Genomic DNA, 18172 nt, shown 5'->3' with positions numbered 1-18172 from the left:
CTACTTGTGATGTAACCTCAGGTCTTTTTGTATTGCATGACAGCTTTAGAACAAAGTTTTGTGTGCATTACTCAAATGTCGAGGTTTTGCGAATACAATCATTCAAGTATTGACTTCAAACCAAAAGTGCTTGCCTCAGCTGTGACAAGAATTGTGTTGGTCTAAAAGGTTCTATTTTAGGTCTTTTGTGCTGCAATTAATTTAGTTACCTGCGTTTAGTCATCATGCTGTAAATTGGCCTTGTGTTTGTGCGAAGGCATCCAAATCACAACTTCTGATAGTTTCCAAAATATTACAAGGGCATATAAAAGTCATGATGGTGTTAGGTGTCAGCGGATTGTAATTAAGTGGTATCAAACCTGCCATTATTGTGGTGTACATAAAACCCAAATGTGCACCGTTCACACATGGACACACCCACACAGAACCACATACTATATACGTGTTTCAAAAATACACTTTTTTCCTCTAAAATAGAATATTTTCACAGCCCTGTCCACTTGAAACAGTGTGTAGAGTATACATCATATTATTTGCAAAAAGCTAACTTACTGCGAATTTGTCTTTTGATTTCCTTTGTGGGATCCAACCAACACTGGAGGCAAAGAGTAACATATTTAAAATAAAATGTGTTACTTATTATTAGTAAAAGTCACACAATACCTTCTGCTCATGGTGGTCCTTGTAAGTTAGACCAAAGTAGTCTTTCTCCAGGAGATTAAGATGCTCGCACACCTTGAAGAATAAGAACAGGCCCTTGGCACGTTTCTGATGGCAAGAAAGAAGATGGGAGAAATAATTATTAAAAAAACAAAAAAAACATATTAAATACAATTTTTAACAATTAAAAAAATAAAAACGCACTGGAATAGATTATGACTAAATATGACGTGGCAGATATATGTTACCTGCAAATATAATTATTCATATTAAATACATGTTATATAAAATAAAAAATTGTAAACATACAATTAAATGGGCCGTTTGCAACATTTACACAGATGCCTAGAGAGCGCTAAATTTCCAGTGTATTTTACACAGCATATTCCGCCCCTTCATGGCTAGTAGAACATAATGACGTAACTATGTCCATATGTGACATGTGCATGCTCATAAGCTTTGGGTATAGCAATTTGAATGTTTATTATATCATTACAACAACATGACTGCAAAGTGTTCATATTCTTTTGGACTGTTTTTGTATGTGTGCATGCGCTTCCTGCACATACATGCACATGTTGACGAGACAGGGTGAGTGACCGTTGTAAACACCCATCATTATATTCAGCCCGGTAAAAATATTTAATTAATAACAATTTAATAATTACAAATATCCTATGACTACGGGCTTTACCCCACTAATTTTAATTTTTTCCACAATCATGCCAGGGAAAAAGCAAAAAGCAAAAACTTATAATACTACTCTGCTTCTACTTTGTATCGTACTAATAGCGTCTGAACAGGAAAACGTTAGGAATAAGTTTGCTGTAACATTTCCTGTAAAGCGCCCTGTCATTTGTTATATTTCATATTTTACAAACTCATTTTGATTGTCAAGTGTATCTCACATGTCTGCAGCAGAATATGTCCCCAGGCCGGACTTAAGGACTCATCGTAGAGCAACAAATAAATACAGTACATGAATAAAAAGTCGTGCATTGATTGGCCCGTTATCGGTTGGCCTATCTGGAAAACTCTCTCGACTCCCGATGATCAGTCCACCTTTGGTGTAATGCAGGAATGTGTCAAACTCATTTTAGATCGGGGGCCAGATTGAGAAAATCTAATCCCAGATGGGCCGGACTGTCACGATAACTTGAAAATAAAGACAACTTCAGATTGTCTTCTTTGTTTAAAAATAGAACAAGCACAATATGCAATTGTAAAAATTATAATGTTGTTGGTTTGTTACACTTACATGTTGCGGATAATAGTATTCTATCTTTATTTGTCGTTATTTATATTTTCTGAATAAATTATGTGATAATGGTCATATGTTAAGTCATTGGTGTTAATTTTCAATGAAGATAAAAAATTATACCAAAATCAAATTACAGGATGTTATTTATTTAGTTTGATCATTTTCCTCGACTGGTGCGCGAACCTCATGTGGTTTATTACTTTTTTTTGCATATGTAACATATTCTACAAAGAGTTGTTATTGTGATATCTAGTGGACACATTTAGAATAGCAGTTTATTCCATTCAAAAATTTAGGCTCATTTTTATACTTAGCAAACTCATCCCGTGGGCCGGATAAAACCTGTTTGCGGGCCTGATCCGGCCCACAGGCCATATGTTTGACACCCCTGGCGTAATGGCTTAATGGATTAAAGAGCAAATCATCCAATCACAGTTCTAACAGGACATTTTAATGATGCCCACAGCTTCTTAAGGGCATATTACGTGCAGTTTGATGTATTATATTTCCTTGAATTGCCGCAGGGCATATAGTGTGCGCCTGCCTTGAATTACTGCCGGGTCAAACTTGCTTCGCAAAATAATTAGTGCATGCTTAGTATTACCGCCGGGTCAGACTCATGACGTCACGAGTGACACTTCCCCTGTCATCATTTTCAAAATAGAGGAGGCTGATTTCAATACCGGTAATTTGAAATCGCATAAAGGGAAGAAGATTAAGAGCTATTCAGTAGGACTTAAGGTCCAAGCTATTGAATACCGGTATGCTAAAAAGAACAGTAAGCAGCTATGATTTATTAGTATACTTAGCTGCGTCTGTAAAATATGAGTTATTAAATGACTCCCGCCTCCTGGTGGTAGAGGGCGCTAGTGATCTACTCGGCTGCAGAAGAAGTGACAATGAGTGACGTGATATGTGCTGGGACGGATATGACTCGGGGGGTGCACGACGGACCTTTTAGGATGTAACACTCCTATGCTGGCTATGTAAACAACCCGGCTGAAATAAAGCATGTACCAGTCCTAAATACCCAGTGTATTATTTGTACACTTCATGTTGGCAGCGGTGGGATAAAGAGATCACCCACGGAGCAGAATGGGAGGGGGAGTTGGCCGAGGGTAAATCTGTCATCGGCCGCACTTGAGGAGCCGAGCTAACTGATAGCAGCGGTCTGATAGCAGTTTTCTAAACTGGACTTTCAATTGAAGCAGGAGGTAATAAAGGAAAATCTCCATCGAGACAGAGACTTTTAAAACTGAAGAAAGATAAGGAAGACTTCAATTGACAAGTTATTGATGCTTTTGATCAGAAGGAGCTGGCATGGACTTCATTTATAAGTGAAGGTAAGACCAAAATAAAGTTTTTTTTTAATTAAATGTGCTTTTCATGATGGTATCCTTACATCACACTCAAATTTTTACTGCACGCCTTTGGTAAGTGCCGGAGTGAGAAGAGGTTTTAAAATAAGTAACGCATGCTTACCTTTACCGCATGCCTTTGGTAAGAGCAGGAGTGACAAGAGGTTTTAAATTAATTAGCGCCCCGGCGGCAATTCAAGGAAATACGGTATTACTAAATGTTATAGTTCATTTCTTCAACCTTTTATGAAAGGAACTGTTATAAAAGGCAGAATGTAATACAAAACCCAAAATCAGTGAGGTTGGCACGTTGTGTAAATTGTAAATTAAAACAAAATAAAATGGTTTGCAAATCCTTTTAAACTTATATTCAATTGAATACACTGCAAAGACAAGATATTTAATGTTGGAACTGAGAAACTTATTTTTTTTTGCAAATAATCAATAACTTAGAATTTAATGGCAGCAACGCCGTGCAAAAAAGTTGGCACAAGGGCATATTTTACGACGAAGCCACGCTGTTGTAACCCATGCAGAATGTGGCTTGGCATTGTCTTGTTGAAATAAGCAGGGGTGTCCATGTAAAAGACGTCTAAAACCTGTATGTACCTTTCAGCATTAATGGTGCCTTCACAGATGAGTAAGTTACCCATGCTTTGGGCACTAATACACACCCATACCATTACAGATGCTGGCGTTTGAAGTTTGTGCCTATAACAGTTTAGGTGGTTATTTTCCTCTCTGGTCCGGAGGACACGACGTCCACAGTTTTCAAAAACAATTTAGATCGGCTCCAGTACCACCCGCAACCTCAAAAAGGGACACCCGGTAGAAAATTGATGGATGGATGGATAGGCTCGTCGGACCACAGAACACTTTTCCACTTTGCATCAGTCCATCTTAGATAAGCTCAGGCCCAGCGAAGCCTGCGGCATATCTAGGTGTTGTTGATAAAGGGCTTTCACTTTGCATAGTAGAGTTTTAACTTGCAGTTACTGATGTAGCGACAAACTGTAATTACTGACAGTGGTTTTCTGAAATATTCCTGAGCCCATGTGGTGATATCCTTTACACACTGATGTCAGTTATTGATGCAGTACCGCCAGAGGGATCCAAGGTCACGGGCAATTCCGCTTACGTGCAGTGATTTCTCCAGATACTCTGAACCTTTTGATGATATTACGAACTGTAGATGTTGAAATCTCTGAATTCCTTGCAATAACACGTTGAAAAAAATTTTGTTCTTAAACTGTTCGACAATTTACTCAGGCATTTGTTCACAGAGTTGTGACCCTCACCCCATCCTTGTTTGTGAATGACTGAGCGTTTCATGGAAACTGCTTTTATACCCAGTCATGGCACCCACCTGTTCCCAATTAGCATGTGCACCTGTGAAATGTTCCAAATAAGTGTTTTATGAGCGTTCCTCAACTTTCTCAGTCTTTTTTGCCACTTGTGCCAGCTTTTTTAAAACATGTTGCAGGCATTAAATTCAATATGAGCTAATATTTTAAGAAAATAACGTTAACCAGTTCGAACGTAAAGTGTCTTGTCTTTGCAATGTATTCAATTGAATATAGGTTGAAAAGGATTTGCAAATCTCTGTATTCAGTTTTTATTTACGATGTACACAACATGCCAACTTCACTGGTTTTGGGTTTTGTATTTCCAAAATGCAACAAGTAAAATAAAAAAAGACTACTGGCATTTATTTACTCAACTGCCGAGATGACCAGGCATCCAGTTGGTGTATACTGTTAAATACTGTTAAGTACCGTATCAACCTTAATAGTCTACAGTATGTTTGTACATTATTTTTGCATTTCCATTTCTAAGGGAATTGTTCTAAATAAATAAATGTAACACTTTATCATGATTATAAATACAAACCCTGTTTCCATATGAGTTGGGAAATTGTGTTAGATGTAAATATAAACGGAATAAAATGATTTGCAAATCTTTTTTAACCCATATTCAGTTGAATATGCTACAAATGTAAGGACTGGTGGGCATCGAGGTGCCGGGTTCGATTCCCTCGAGGATGCATTGACTTGAACACAACAAAGGTAAGATCTTAAAAGATTTATTTAACAAAAAGAGAGCTCTGAACAGAAACACTGGAGCTTAAGAAAAGGCAAACCAAAAACACTAGTATGAGAACTAGGAAGTAAAAGTAAACAACTAAGCTGGCACGAAAGCACACAAAAAACAGAAAAACAATTCCTCAGCATGTGAGCTGGAATAAACAAATGGCTAGCGTAAAAGCTAGCGGGAATATACATACGAATTGCGTGAAAGCAAACGATCAAAACCAGACGTACAGTTGCGTGAGAGCAAACTATGAACCCAGAAAGAAATGAACCAAGAGGCTGGCTTAAATAGGAGGGTGATTAGACAAACAGGTGTGTGTGGACCGGGAATAGCAGGTGGACTGATGAGTACCGTGGTGACGGACTAAACAGGAAGTAAGTGGTTCAGAAAGAGAATGAAACAAAGATGGAAAAATAAACATGTGAAGATCCGAGTCACGGATCGCAACAGTATTCCCCCCCCAAAAAAAACATTCCAGATGTCTCAAAAAAACAACAACTTGAACCCTCTCCCCAAAAACAGAAAGTCCACAAACGAAGGGATGGCGGAGGGAGGCCACGGTGGAGGGTCGCCAAGTCGTGTGTCCCCGAATCCACCGGGACAAGTCATGTGAAAGCGGCGGATGGAACGCCGCTGCTGCGAAAATCTTGGCGGGCGACCTCGAAAAGGCCACCCTGGTGGCCGCCATGGAGGAGGCAGTGTCCTGCGAGGAGGACGACCTTGCAGATGCCACATCCGTGGCCAACGTGGTGGACGACGCTTCAGTACCATTGTCATAGCAGGCTTGGACGTAGTAGACGAGGGTGCGGGGACTGCAGCCAAAGCAGGCCCGAGTGCAGCAGGCGAAGAAAGCGTCATAGGCGGCAAGGAAGCCGCAGGCGTCCTCGGCGGCGTGGAAGCCGCAGGTGTCCTCGGCGGCGTGGAAGCCGCAGGCGTCCTCGGAGGCGTGGAAGCCGCAGGCGTCCTCGGAGGCGTGGAAGCCGCAGGCGTCCTCGTTGTCGTCGTGGGAGCAGGCGTAGTCGTCGCCGTCGTGGAGGCAGGCGTAGTCATCGCTGTCGTGGAGGCAGGCGTAGTCATCGCTGTCGTGGAGGCAGGCGTAGTCGTCGCCGTCGTGGAGGCAGGCGTAATCGTCGTAGGTATGGGCTCCAGCCCCGGAGCGGGCGCTGGAGTAGGCTCCAGCCTAGTAGCAGGTGCTGGAGTGGGTTCCAGCTTTGGAGCTGGTGTGGGCTCCAGCTCTGGAGCTGGAGCTGGTGCTGGAGTGGGCTCCAGCTTTAGGGCTGGTGCTGGAGTGGGCTCCAGCATAGGAACAGGTGCTGGTGCGAGGACCAGGCAAGAGTCAATTGCTGGCGTGAGAACCAGACAAGGATTCGGTGCTAGTGTGTGAACCAGGCGAGAGACAGAAGCTGGTGTGGGAACCAGGTTTGAGATGGATGCTGGTAATATTTGTGGCTAAGCAGGTTGCAACTGTGCTACCTCTGTAGCACAGCTGCCAACCTGAGCCCTCCCTTCAAACAGCGGATGCCAGACGCATTCCTTAACGGGTGAAGAGGTCTTTAAGGGTGGGCGGCGGGAGGTTAGGAGGAGGGCAGACTCCTCCCCACTAGAATCACCAGAAGAACCCTCAGAAAAAGGAGAAAAACCCAAAGATTTGGGCTGGGCTTGAGGACTTAGTGAATCAATATTGTCCAGAAAATTAAAGTCAATACCTTTCGAAAAAGGTTGGGAATTATAGTCCAAAAAATTATTCTCGGTGACGTCACCGGAAGGCGTTATCGACATGACGTCACAGCTGCCGTCTGTGAGGGAGAAATGTCAGTCGGAAGAATGTTTGGACTTATAACAAAAAGGATTACCAGGCTTGTGAGGAGAATCCTGGGAGGGTTGAAGTTTGCTGTGTTCGCTGAAAAAATGTCGTGGAGTGGAAGCGTCACTGCTGCGGGCAGCGCGAGCGGATTTGGAAGGCACATCACCGTAATGGCGAATCTCCGCCTCCCGTTCTCTAAGCTTTCTCCAAGTGCCTATATCAAAGGCATTCTTTTTCCAGCTGTCAAACGCGAAGGAATTTTTTGCTGGGTTCATACTGTAAGGACTGGTGGGCATCGAGGTGCCGGGTTCGATTCCCTCGAGGATGCGTTGACGTGAACACAAAAAAGGTAAGATCTTAAAAGATTTATTTAACAAAAAGAGAGCTCTGAACAGAAACACTGGAGCTTAAGAAAAGGCAAACCAAAAACGCTAGTATGAGAACTAGGAAGTAAAAGTGAACAACTAAGCTGGCACAAAAGCACACAAAAAACAGAAAAACAATTCCTCAGCATGTGAGCTGGAATAGACAAATGGCTAGTGTAAGAGCTAGCGGGAATATACATACGAATTGCTTGAAAGCAAACGATCAAAACCAGACGTACAGTTGCGTGAGAGCAAACTATGAACCCAGAAAGAAATTAACCAAGAGGCTGGCTTAAATAGGAGGGTGATTAGACAAACAGGTGTGTGTGGACCAGGAGTAGCAGGTGGACTGCTGAGTACCATGGTGATGGACTAAACAGGAAGTAAGTGGTTCAGAAAGAAAATGAAACAAAGATGGAAAAATAAACATGTGAAGATCTGAGTCACGGATCGCAACTTCAAAGACAACATATTTGATGTTCCAACTGATAAACATTTTTTTTTTGCAAATAATCATTAACTTTAGAATTTGATGCCAGCAACACGTGACAAAGAAGTTGGGAAAGGTGGCAATAAATACTGACAAAGTTGAGGAATGCTCATCAAACACTTATTTGGAACATCCAACAGGTGTGCAGGCTAATTGGGAACAGGTGGGGGCCATGATTGGGTAAAAAAACAGCTTCCCAAAAAATGCTCAGTCTTTCACAAGAAAGGATGGGGCGAGGTACACCCCTTTGTCCACAACTGAGTGAGCAAAAAGTCAAACAGTTTAAGAACAACGCTTCTCAAACTGAAATTGCAAGAAATTTAGGGATTTCAACATCTACGGTCCATAATATCATCAAAATGTTCAGAGAATCCGGAGAAATCACTCCACGCATGGCCGGAAACCAACATTGAATGACCGTGACCTTCGATCCCTCAGACGGCACTGTATCGAAAACCGACATCAATCTCCAAAGGATATCACCACATGGGCTCAGGAACACTTCAGAAAACCACTGTCACTTAATACAGTTTGTCACTACATCTGTAAGTGCAAGTTAAAGCTCTACTATGCAAAGCGAAAGCCATTTATCAACAACATCCAGAAACGCCGCCGGCTTCTCTGGGCCCGAGATCATCTAAGATGGACTGATGCAAAGTGGAAAAGTGTTCTGTGGTCTGAGGAGTCCACATTTGAAATGGTTTTGGAAATATTCAAAATCGTGTCATCCGGACCAAATGGTAAGCGAACCATCCAAAGTTCAAAAGCCAGCATCTGTGATGGTATGGGGGTGCATTAGTGCCCAAGACATGGGTAACTTACACATCTGTGAAGGCACCATTAATGCTGAAAGGTACATACAGGTTTTGGAACAACATATGCTGCCATCCAAGCCCCGTCTTTTTCATGGATGCTTATTTCAGAAAGACAATGCCAAGCCACATTGAGCACAAGGTTACAACAGAGTGGCTTCGTAAAAAAAAAAATGCTGGTAATTTCCTGGCCCGCCTGCAGTCCAGACCTGTCTCCCATCGAAAATGTGTGGCGCATTATGAAGCGTAAAATACGACAGCAGAGACCCCGTAACTGTTGAACGACTAAACCTCTACATAAAACAAGAATGGGAAAGAATTCCACTTTCAAAGCTTCAACAATTAGTTTCCTCAGTTACCAAACGTTTATCGAATGTTGTTAAAAGAAAAGGTGATGTAACACGGTGGTGAACATGCCCTTTCCCAACTACTTTGGCACGTGCTGCAGCCATGAAATTTTAATTAAATTTTTATTTGCAATTAAAAAAAAAGTTTATGAGTTTGAAGATCAAATATCTTGTCTTTGTAGTGCATTCAATTGAATATGGGTTGAAAGAGATTTGCAAATCATAGTATTTCGTTTATATTTAATTTTACACAATTTCCCGACTCATATGGAAACGGGCTTTGTACAAGAGAACATATGTTCTACTCTTATGTGCGGCTTACTTCCTGTCCAAGCATCTATCTATCAATGCATCTCTGTCTCCACCGCAGTTCCTTGAGGACTGGCTTTCAGAGGGGACACATTCCAACAATAGTGACCATAAAATCCTCCACACTGAGCAATGACATTTAGCACACATTCATGCTGCTCACACACGCGCGCACACACACACACACACACACTCAAGCACGCACACACGCACGCAGCATGACAGAGACGCATACCACAGACCGTCTGGTGCAGCGTGCTGAAATTGAAGGGAATGGGAATAAAAGACTGCTTCTACTTTTTTTCCAGTAGAAAATATCTGCAGTATGTTCTTCTACTCAGTGGAGCACACAAGCGCCTTTTTGTATGCAAACGTGCTATACACTTGAATTCAACTAAGACAGCGCAACCTTTGGGTGAGACTGAGTTTGTGCTGACGTGCCTTAAAGCCAGGCATCACTTGCTGCTGAATGTGAGGATGCAGAAAGAAAACCGTTATCAATAAAGTAGTTTCATCATATCAGAAATAATCATAAAACACTGCAGAGAGTACCAGTCATCCATTGGGAGTAGTTGTTAATTAGAGAGTCTCTCTGGCTTTTGTGGGTTTTTTCTGTGATTGATGCAGAATTGCTGGAATTCCCTGAAAAGTTGCAATGTTTTGAGGAATTGGGAAAATGGAGTCTTCTTTTTGAGGTGCAGTGGTTATTCAATTGTAGGACACACCCAGCAATTAGTGTGTATTAAATTAATTTATGTGTATTAGATTTATTTGTGTGTATTAGGGTGGAGGCCACTATATTTTATTGAGCAATTACTCAAGAAAATGTTTGTGATCAGTAGGTAATAAGCATAGAACATGAATGATTGTTTGTTGGCGGTCTCATAATGTAAAAGTTTAATCTCTGGAATGCATTGTGCATCTCTCCCTCTGCTAGCCCCACTATGCCACTGTGTGGATGGATGGATGGATGCTTGTGTATCCAAGCGTGTGTGCATGTGCGCGTGTGAGATTGTGTGTGTGTATAGGACAATAGCAGTTGTTGCAGTTTCAGCGTTCCCTGTTGGGAGGACAAAGCTGCTTCTGTCCAAACAACGGTAGGCACAGGCGTTGACACACCGTACATTTTGGAAAATGGCTACGAGTGCCTTAAATTAAAATTAAATATTATTATACTCTAAAATATAATCACTCTTGTGTGGAGGAGGCTGTTAGTTCTTTGAGCTCTATCATTTCCATTATTTTAAATGTCCTCCATTATGGACAACTGACTGTTTGATGATAATGTAACAGGAATGCATGTCCATTCAACCTGTTTATGAATACCAAACACGAGAAAAGTCCAATCGCTCAACTTTTGAGAGAAGCAGCATGCCGATGCATTGTGATTGAAAGACCTCCTATCTCAGGCTTTATATACAGCTCTGCCAACTCTATGTCGGCCACTTGCAGACGTGGGCATGTAGGTTTGATCATGTATGTCACATGTATGTTATATATGGCATCTATTACATTGAAGTTGTTACAAAGTGTATAGAGTGGAACGTCAGGATGAAAGTGTCAGCTTACAAGTTTCTCAGTATAAGAGCTGTCTCTCAGCTAATTGTTATTGTTAATCACTATAAACAGTGATTTTAAACGTGACAAACAAGTCAATGGTGTTTTAAAATCGTGTTTTTATCATCTTCGTCTTTTAGCAAAAGTAAAACCGTTTCTATCTTTTATCACCTTTTTGAAAAAGTGGTGCATGCTTTTATTTCAAGTCGCCCGGACTACTACAATGCACTTTGTGCTGGCATTAGCCAAAAAGCTCTCTGCCCGTTGCATTTAGTCCAGAACGCGGCAGCACGACTTATAACAGTGGCCAGGAAACGCGAGCATATAACCCCAATTCTTGAGACTTTGCACTGGCTCTCTGTTCATTTTAGATATGATTCTAAAATTTTGCTGTTGGGTTTTAAGTTTTGCATGGACTGGCACCTCATCATATCTCGGACCTCATCCAAATTTACACTCATGCGTGCGCCCTGATGTCCGAGAGCCAGCTCCAGCTCGTGGTGCCCAAGACGAGACTTAAAACCAGAAGAGACAGGGCCTTTTCTGTGGTCAGCCCTGGAACACTCTGCACCTCCATGTTCGAACTGCTCTCACAGAGGAGTGTTTTAGGTCTCGCCTTAAGACCCACTTTTATTCCAAAGTCTCTACTGCGGTGTAGACAAGTGAGGATACTTAATAAACTAAACTAAATAAACTAAACTAAACTCTGGCTTTTAAGACTATGTGAGTTGTGTGGTCCTCTGTTTTTAAATGTTTATTTCTATTTATTGTTTGAATTGGTTTTACCCTTTAAAATAGTTTTTAATCATATTTATTTTGATATTGTTTTTATATTGGTTTTATATTTATTTATTTTGTTTTTATTCAGTCATTGGGGGAACTAAGGATAGTATTTGAATCATGTTTTTAATAGAGAATGTCACAGTAAACCCTGTAAAAACACGACCAAAACATCTGGTCTTATTTGTTAGCATTAGCTTGTAGCTAGAGATGGACATAACTTTGTTTTTCCAAGTACGTGAAGGAAGAACGTGAGTGTGAAGGACAGTGCTGGGAAGAAAAAATAGAATGATAATTAATGAATTAAAGATAGAAATCATCAAAAACATGAAAGCGTGAGCTAGCTAACTTGGTGAAGCAGTTTGAGTGTAGCACTGCTCTTTTGCACCATATTGAAGCCGAATAAATCGATAACGCCACAATATATTGTATATATATATATATATATATATTTTTTTTTAATTAAAATAATACTTAAAAGGCGGTCATTTATCCGAAAAAATATGTAGAAGCAGCTGATGGTGTGTTTGACGGAATAGCAGTTGGAAGGAAATACCGTAGAAGTCCACTCTCCAAAGTAAATACTGTATATTAAAACTTAGAAAACTTCTGTAGTTGTTTGCTGACTACATTCTATTGTATGGGTATTAATGCAATAGTTGTTATCCAAAAGTTGTTTTTTATTTAAAATGCAAGTTATATGTTAAAATTGTGATGTTTTGGGCGGCCAACCACCAATTAAATTTATTTGAATTTATCCAAACTGTGTTTCAGTACATGTTTTTTAAGGCACGAACAGTACTTTCTGCCCAGCAGTGATAGGATCCAGCGTATCACAGAGGGACACGCAATAGAAAATGGATGGCTGGATCCATTTTCAGAACCAATTAAACTTGTATTCTGAGGTACTGTCAAAAGTGGATTAGGTACACAATATCGCTTCTTGGAGACATACACTTGTCTTGGACAAACACAGCTTATTTGTTATGGGTCACACTCCTGCTGCCTCTCTTCCTGCTGTGTCTCCTCCTGCTGGGCGTCCGGACAAGCACACCACGGACCACGCCCACATGCGCTCTCTCTCCGCTGCGGGTGCGCCTCCTCGCACCTGCAGACACTCACCAAACTACACACCTGACCATGACGAGCGATCTGCCTTCAAGAGCAAACGCAGCCTGAAATCCGACGCGAGAACGTAGCTTCACGTACCCAGTACAGTAAGCCCACACGTATCTAGCTTTTCTACATGTGCATTCTCTTTCCCTGTGCTCCTTTCCTGTCGTGCTCATTGTCTCCTGTGTTGTGTCATCTTCCAGCCTCCCGCCATCCTTCCTTGTCGTCGAGTTGTGCGTCTCGTCACCTTGGACCTCCCGTGGATTTTCCCTTGCCTTCCTGGACATCGACCTCACGCCTGCCTAACGACCACGAAATCAAGCTCCTGCTCTTGATCTTTCGACTGCCTCCCAATGCTCGATTCTGCCTTGCTCCTTGCTGGACTTCCGCCTGGATCCCAACACGGATCCTCAACACCCTCTGGCAACAGTACCCAGATAAGTCTCACACTTTGTCACACTACATCTCTTTGGTTAAATACACATCTCACTTACACACTGAGCTGTCAATAAATACGCTGACAGTTAACGACGTCATCGTTCCTCTGCCGTCTTCTTCTCCCGCTGCAACGTCACAGTACGTTCTTGCCATGTCAGAACCAGATGGCAAAGACGCGGCACGTACCCCGCTCCCCTCCCGAGGCTCCCCTGTACCAAATGTTGCAGCCATGCACACGGCACTCCAGCAGCACCAAGAGCGCTTTTGTGTTCTGGAGAATAAGCTGGATGCTGCTTTTGTTAACATGTTGGCTCGACTGGACTTGATCTCCCCGAGCTCTGCCGCTCCCCCGGAACTCGTACAAGACGCCCCTGCCGCGGCAGCCCCCATGCAGCCCCCGTCATCCTGCGAGCCGAAGATCGCTAGCCCTAAGGCTTTCGAAGTGGATTTTTGAGCTATGTCGTGGTTTCCTTGTCCAGTGTGACATGGTATTTCGTCATCAGCCCTCCCATTACACTTCTGACGGGGCCAAGATTGCCTTTATTTTTTCTTTGTTGACCGGAAAGGCTCTCTAGTGGGCCACAGCAGCTGTGGACCACAACCTTGATCTTAGCATGAACTATGCGGCTTTTCGCGCTGAGTTTAGGGCAGTTTAAAGGACGGATTGTTGCGGGACCGACCTGCCTCCTACCATGACCTCATTCAGCTGGCCCTACTTATGGACCAGAGACTCAAGGAACAAGCAGCCGAACGAAGACTTGCAGTCCGTGAGAGGACCAGACGGCCGGTGTGGGAGACCCGAACCGCTTCTTACTCCCCTACCGTGGCTGGAGGTCGGGATGAAGGCGCCCACTTGGTGGACCAGTCTGGGTTTCTCCCCGCACCAACCAACTGGGTGGAACCCATGCAGTTGGGCAGAACACGACTGGCCACGGAGGAACGGGAGAGGAGGTTCCGTCAACGCCTCTGCCTCTACTGTGGTTGTGCGGGTCACATGATCCTGACCTGCCCCACACGACCAAAAGACCAGTCTCACAAGTAAGGGGAGTACTTGTGAGCCACGCCACATTTACCCAGAGCCGCAGTGACCCTGCCATCATTTTCCCCGCAATGCTGTCTTGGAAATCAAGAGGACTGAAGGTGGGAGCATATTTGGATTCGGGAGATTCAGCAGATGAGAATTTCCTGGACCGTGATTTCGCCCGTCAAGCCGGGATTGAGCTTCTGCCTCTGGACAAGTCTCTACCAGCTCAGGCCTTGGACGGACATCCCCTGGGACCCATCACTCACCGTACAGCACTGCTTACACTAACCCTGTCCGGCAACCACACAGAGCAGATTAGCCTGTTGATCCTCAATGCCCCTGTCGCTTCTCATGTCCTCGGCCGTTCTTGGCTTCGCCAGCATGACCCCCATATTTCCTGGATCTCTGGGAGAATCCTATCCTGGAGCACGCCATGCCATGCTAACTGTCTCAAGGCAGCATCCCCCGTCTCGGAGAACCCCAAGCTCAAGTCACCCCCATCTGACCTGTCTGGGGTCACCGGTGTTTACCATGACCTAGCAGCCGTATTCAGTAAAGCCCGGGCACTATCCCTATCCCCGCACAGACCGTACGACTGTGCCATTGATCTCGTACCTGATAAGGTACTTCCTTCTAGCTGCCTGTACAACCTGTCCATACCCGAGAAGAAGGCTATGTCTGACTATATCACGGAATCACTCTCTTCAGGGATCATCACTCCCACCAAGTCACCGGTAGCCGCTAGATTTTTCTATGTCCGCAAGAAACATGGCTCCCTACGCCCTTTCATCGACTACCGAAGACTCAACGCCATCACAGTCAAGAACCGGTATTCCCTTCCACTCATGAGCTCCTCCTTCGAACCTCTTGCTCCTGCAACAGTATTCACCAAACTGGACCTCCGCAATGCTTACCATCTTGTCCGGATTAGGAATGGGGATGAGTGGAAGACAGCCTTCAACACACACGTTGGCCACTTCGAGTACCGGGTCATGCCCTTCGGCCTGACCAAGGCCCCAGCTGTCTTTCAAGCTCTTGTTAATGACGTCTTAAGAGACATTCTTGAGAAATTTGTGGTTGTTTACCTGGATGATATTTTGGTCTTCTGTCACAACATGCAGGAGCATCAGCAGCATGTCCGACAGGTTCTACAGCGCCTCCTTGAGAACCGCTTGTTCGTCATGGCAGAGAAATGTGAGTTCCATTCATCTTCTGTTAACTTCCTTGGCCACATCATAGAGAGGGGTAACATCCGAGCCGACCCCAAGAAGGTCAAGGCAGTGAGGAAGTGGCCTAAACCAAACACCCGTACTGAACTGAGGCGATTCCTAGGCTATGCGGGATTTTACCATCGATTCATCCTCAACTTCAGTAAGGTAGCTGCACCTCTCCATGCACTAACATCTACGATCACTGCATTTATGTGGAACAAGGAGGCAGACTTGGCGTTCCAGAACCTCAAGAGGACTTTCAGTTCCGCCCCCCTTCTCGTACACCCTGACCCGGAGGTGCCGTTCACGGTTGAAGTGGGCACTTCTGACTCCGGGATTGGGGCAGTCTTGTCCCAACGTTCCAGTGGGAATAATGTGTTGCACCCATGTGCATACTTTTCTAGACGTCTCTTTCCAGCCGAGAGAAACTACGATGCAGGGAACCGAGAAATGAATTGAGGGCCACGATCAGAGACAATGTCGGAGGGGATACCGTGGATCCTGACCACGTGCTGGACCAGCAGGTCAGCGGTTTCAGCACCGGATGGAAGCTTGGGCAAAGGAATAAAGTGTGCTGCCTTGGAAAACCTGTCGATTATAGTGAGGTTGGTAGTCCACGAGGCGCTGGTCGAATGGCGACATTGGCTGGAGGGGGCCAAGCATCCGTTCCTAGTCCTGACCAACCATCGCAACCTCATCCACATTCGATCCGCTAATAGACTGAATGACAGGCAAGCTCGCTGGGCACAATTTTTCTGTCGATTCAACTACATTCTCACATACAGACCTGGTTCACGTAACGGCAAGGCGGACGCTCTTTCTTGAATCTTCTCTGAGGAACCAACCGTTAAGTCTACCTCCGAGACCATCCTTCCCCCTAACCGCATCATCGGGATGGTAACTTGGGAGATCGAGGGCCTGATCAAGACGGCCCTACGTTCCGACCCTGGTCCCGGAAACGGACCCCCTAATAGGCTGTTCGTCCCAGAACCTTTAAAGGCCAAAGTACTTGATTGGGCTCATTCAAGTGTGTTTACCTGTCATCCGGAGTCCATAGGTCACTAGGCTTTATCCGACGCCGTTTTTGGTGGCCTACCATGGAGGCGGATACCTGGGAGTTTGTCGCCGCCTGCAGCGTCTGCGCCCAAGCCACAGCCCTCCTGCCGGCCTCTTACACCCTCTTCCCATCCCCAGTCGACTTTGGTCCCACATTACTGTTGATTTCATCACAGGACTTCCCACCTCTAGAGGTAACACCACTATCCACTCGAATGTGGATGAGGTTGCGATGGTCGGTCAGGACTAGGAACGGATGCTTGGCCCCCTCCAGCCAATGTCGCCATTCGACCAGTGCCTCGTGGACTACCAACCTCACTATAATCGACAGGTTTTCCAAGGCAGCACACTTTATTCCTTTGCCCAAGCTTCCATCCGGTGCTGAAACCGCTGACCTGCTGGTCCAGCACGTGGTCAGGATCCACGGTATCCCCTCCGACATTGTCTCTGATCGTGGACCTCAATTCATTTCTCGGTTCTGGCTGGCTCTCTGCAAGGGCATTGGGGCCTAGGTCAGTCTGACTTCCGGCTACCACCCCCAAAGCAATGGTCAAGCAGAGAGGGAGAACCAGGGTGTGGAGACCATGCTGCGCTGTATGGCTGCACAACAGCCTAACTCCTGAAGTAAGTTTATTCCATGGGTGGAGTACTCGTTCAGCTCCTTGACCTGCGCAGCTACTGGTATGTCTCCATATGAGTGCTGGCTGGGATTTCAACCTCCCTTGTTTCTCTTCCAGGAGATTGAGGTGGCAACTCCTTCCACCCGGGCCCACCTGAGACGATGCCGCAGAGTGTGGAGGTCCGCCCGTGCTGCCCTATTGAAGGCGTCTGTTAGGATGTGTCGCAATGCCAACCGGCGGCGCATCCCGGCTCCCGACTACCAGCCCGGACAGCAGGTGCTGCTTCGGGCCAAGGGCTTTGGACCTCCACCTCCCGATTGCCTCCCAGAAACTTGTCACACTACATCTCTTTGGTTAAATACACATCTCACTTACAAACTAAGCTGTCAATAAGTACGCTGACTGTTTACGACGTCATCGTTCCTCTGCCGTCTTCTTGTCCCACCGCAACGTTACATTATTGGTATTAAAGCTACAGACGCATAAAACAGAGGCTTACAATTAAAAACATTATTAAACAGTATGGCTTATCAAACGCACTTAGTTTAAAATTGTCAGTATAATAAATCACGTAAAAAGTCAATATCAATGTAATAGTCTAAAAGAATCTAACACCTGTGCTTAGTGGTGAATAGCAGATGTAAAAACTAATCTTGTGGGGACTTCCCTCCCACATAATCTTCTAAATGTGTGTTCTCCAGACAAACCCCCCTACCCCACACCATGCTTTACATTTATCCCTTCAGACCCACCCAAACAATGTAAGGGGCTATTCCAACAATTTAGGAAGTTTGAATAGGTACTAAAACAAGCGCCCACATACACACATACAGATCCAATTAGTGATGACATTTTTGATGAAGATACTCGCACAAA

At 44.4% G+C, this 18172-nt stretch overlaps 1 protein-coding gene across 14 annotated transcripts in view; it reads right to left on the bottom strand.

The window, feature by feature from the left end:
* The window catches only part of epb41l2 (erythrocyte membrane protein band 4.1 like 2), a 99332-nt gene that overhangs the window by 39032 nt on the left and 42128 nt on the right, over positions 1-18172 (bottom strand). For all 14 annotated transcript variants that reach the window (XM_061901218.1, XM_061901215.1, XM_061901221.1 and 11 more), the window contains exons 5-6: positions 664-768; positions 553-595 (exon numbers count right to left, since the gene is read on the bottom strand). In XM_061901218.1, the coding sequence (XP_061757202.1) occupies positions 553-595; positions 664-768 (148 nt within the window). The remainder of the gene's footprint in view (positions 1-552; positions 596-663; positions 769-18172) is intronic.

Source organism: Nerophis ophidion, linkage group LG05 (assembly GCF_033978795.1).
Source record: "Nerophis ophidion isolate RoL-2023_Sa linkage group LG05, RoL_Noph_v1.0, whole genome shotgun sequence".
Classification (NCBI taxonomy): domain Eukaryota; kingdom Metazoa; phylum Chordata; class Actinopteri; order Syngnathiformes; family Syngnathidae; genus Nerophis; species Nerophis ophidion.
Note: the sequence above shows the minus strand (reverse complement) of the source record. Positions and strands in the feature narration are given on the sequence as shown.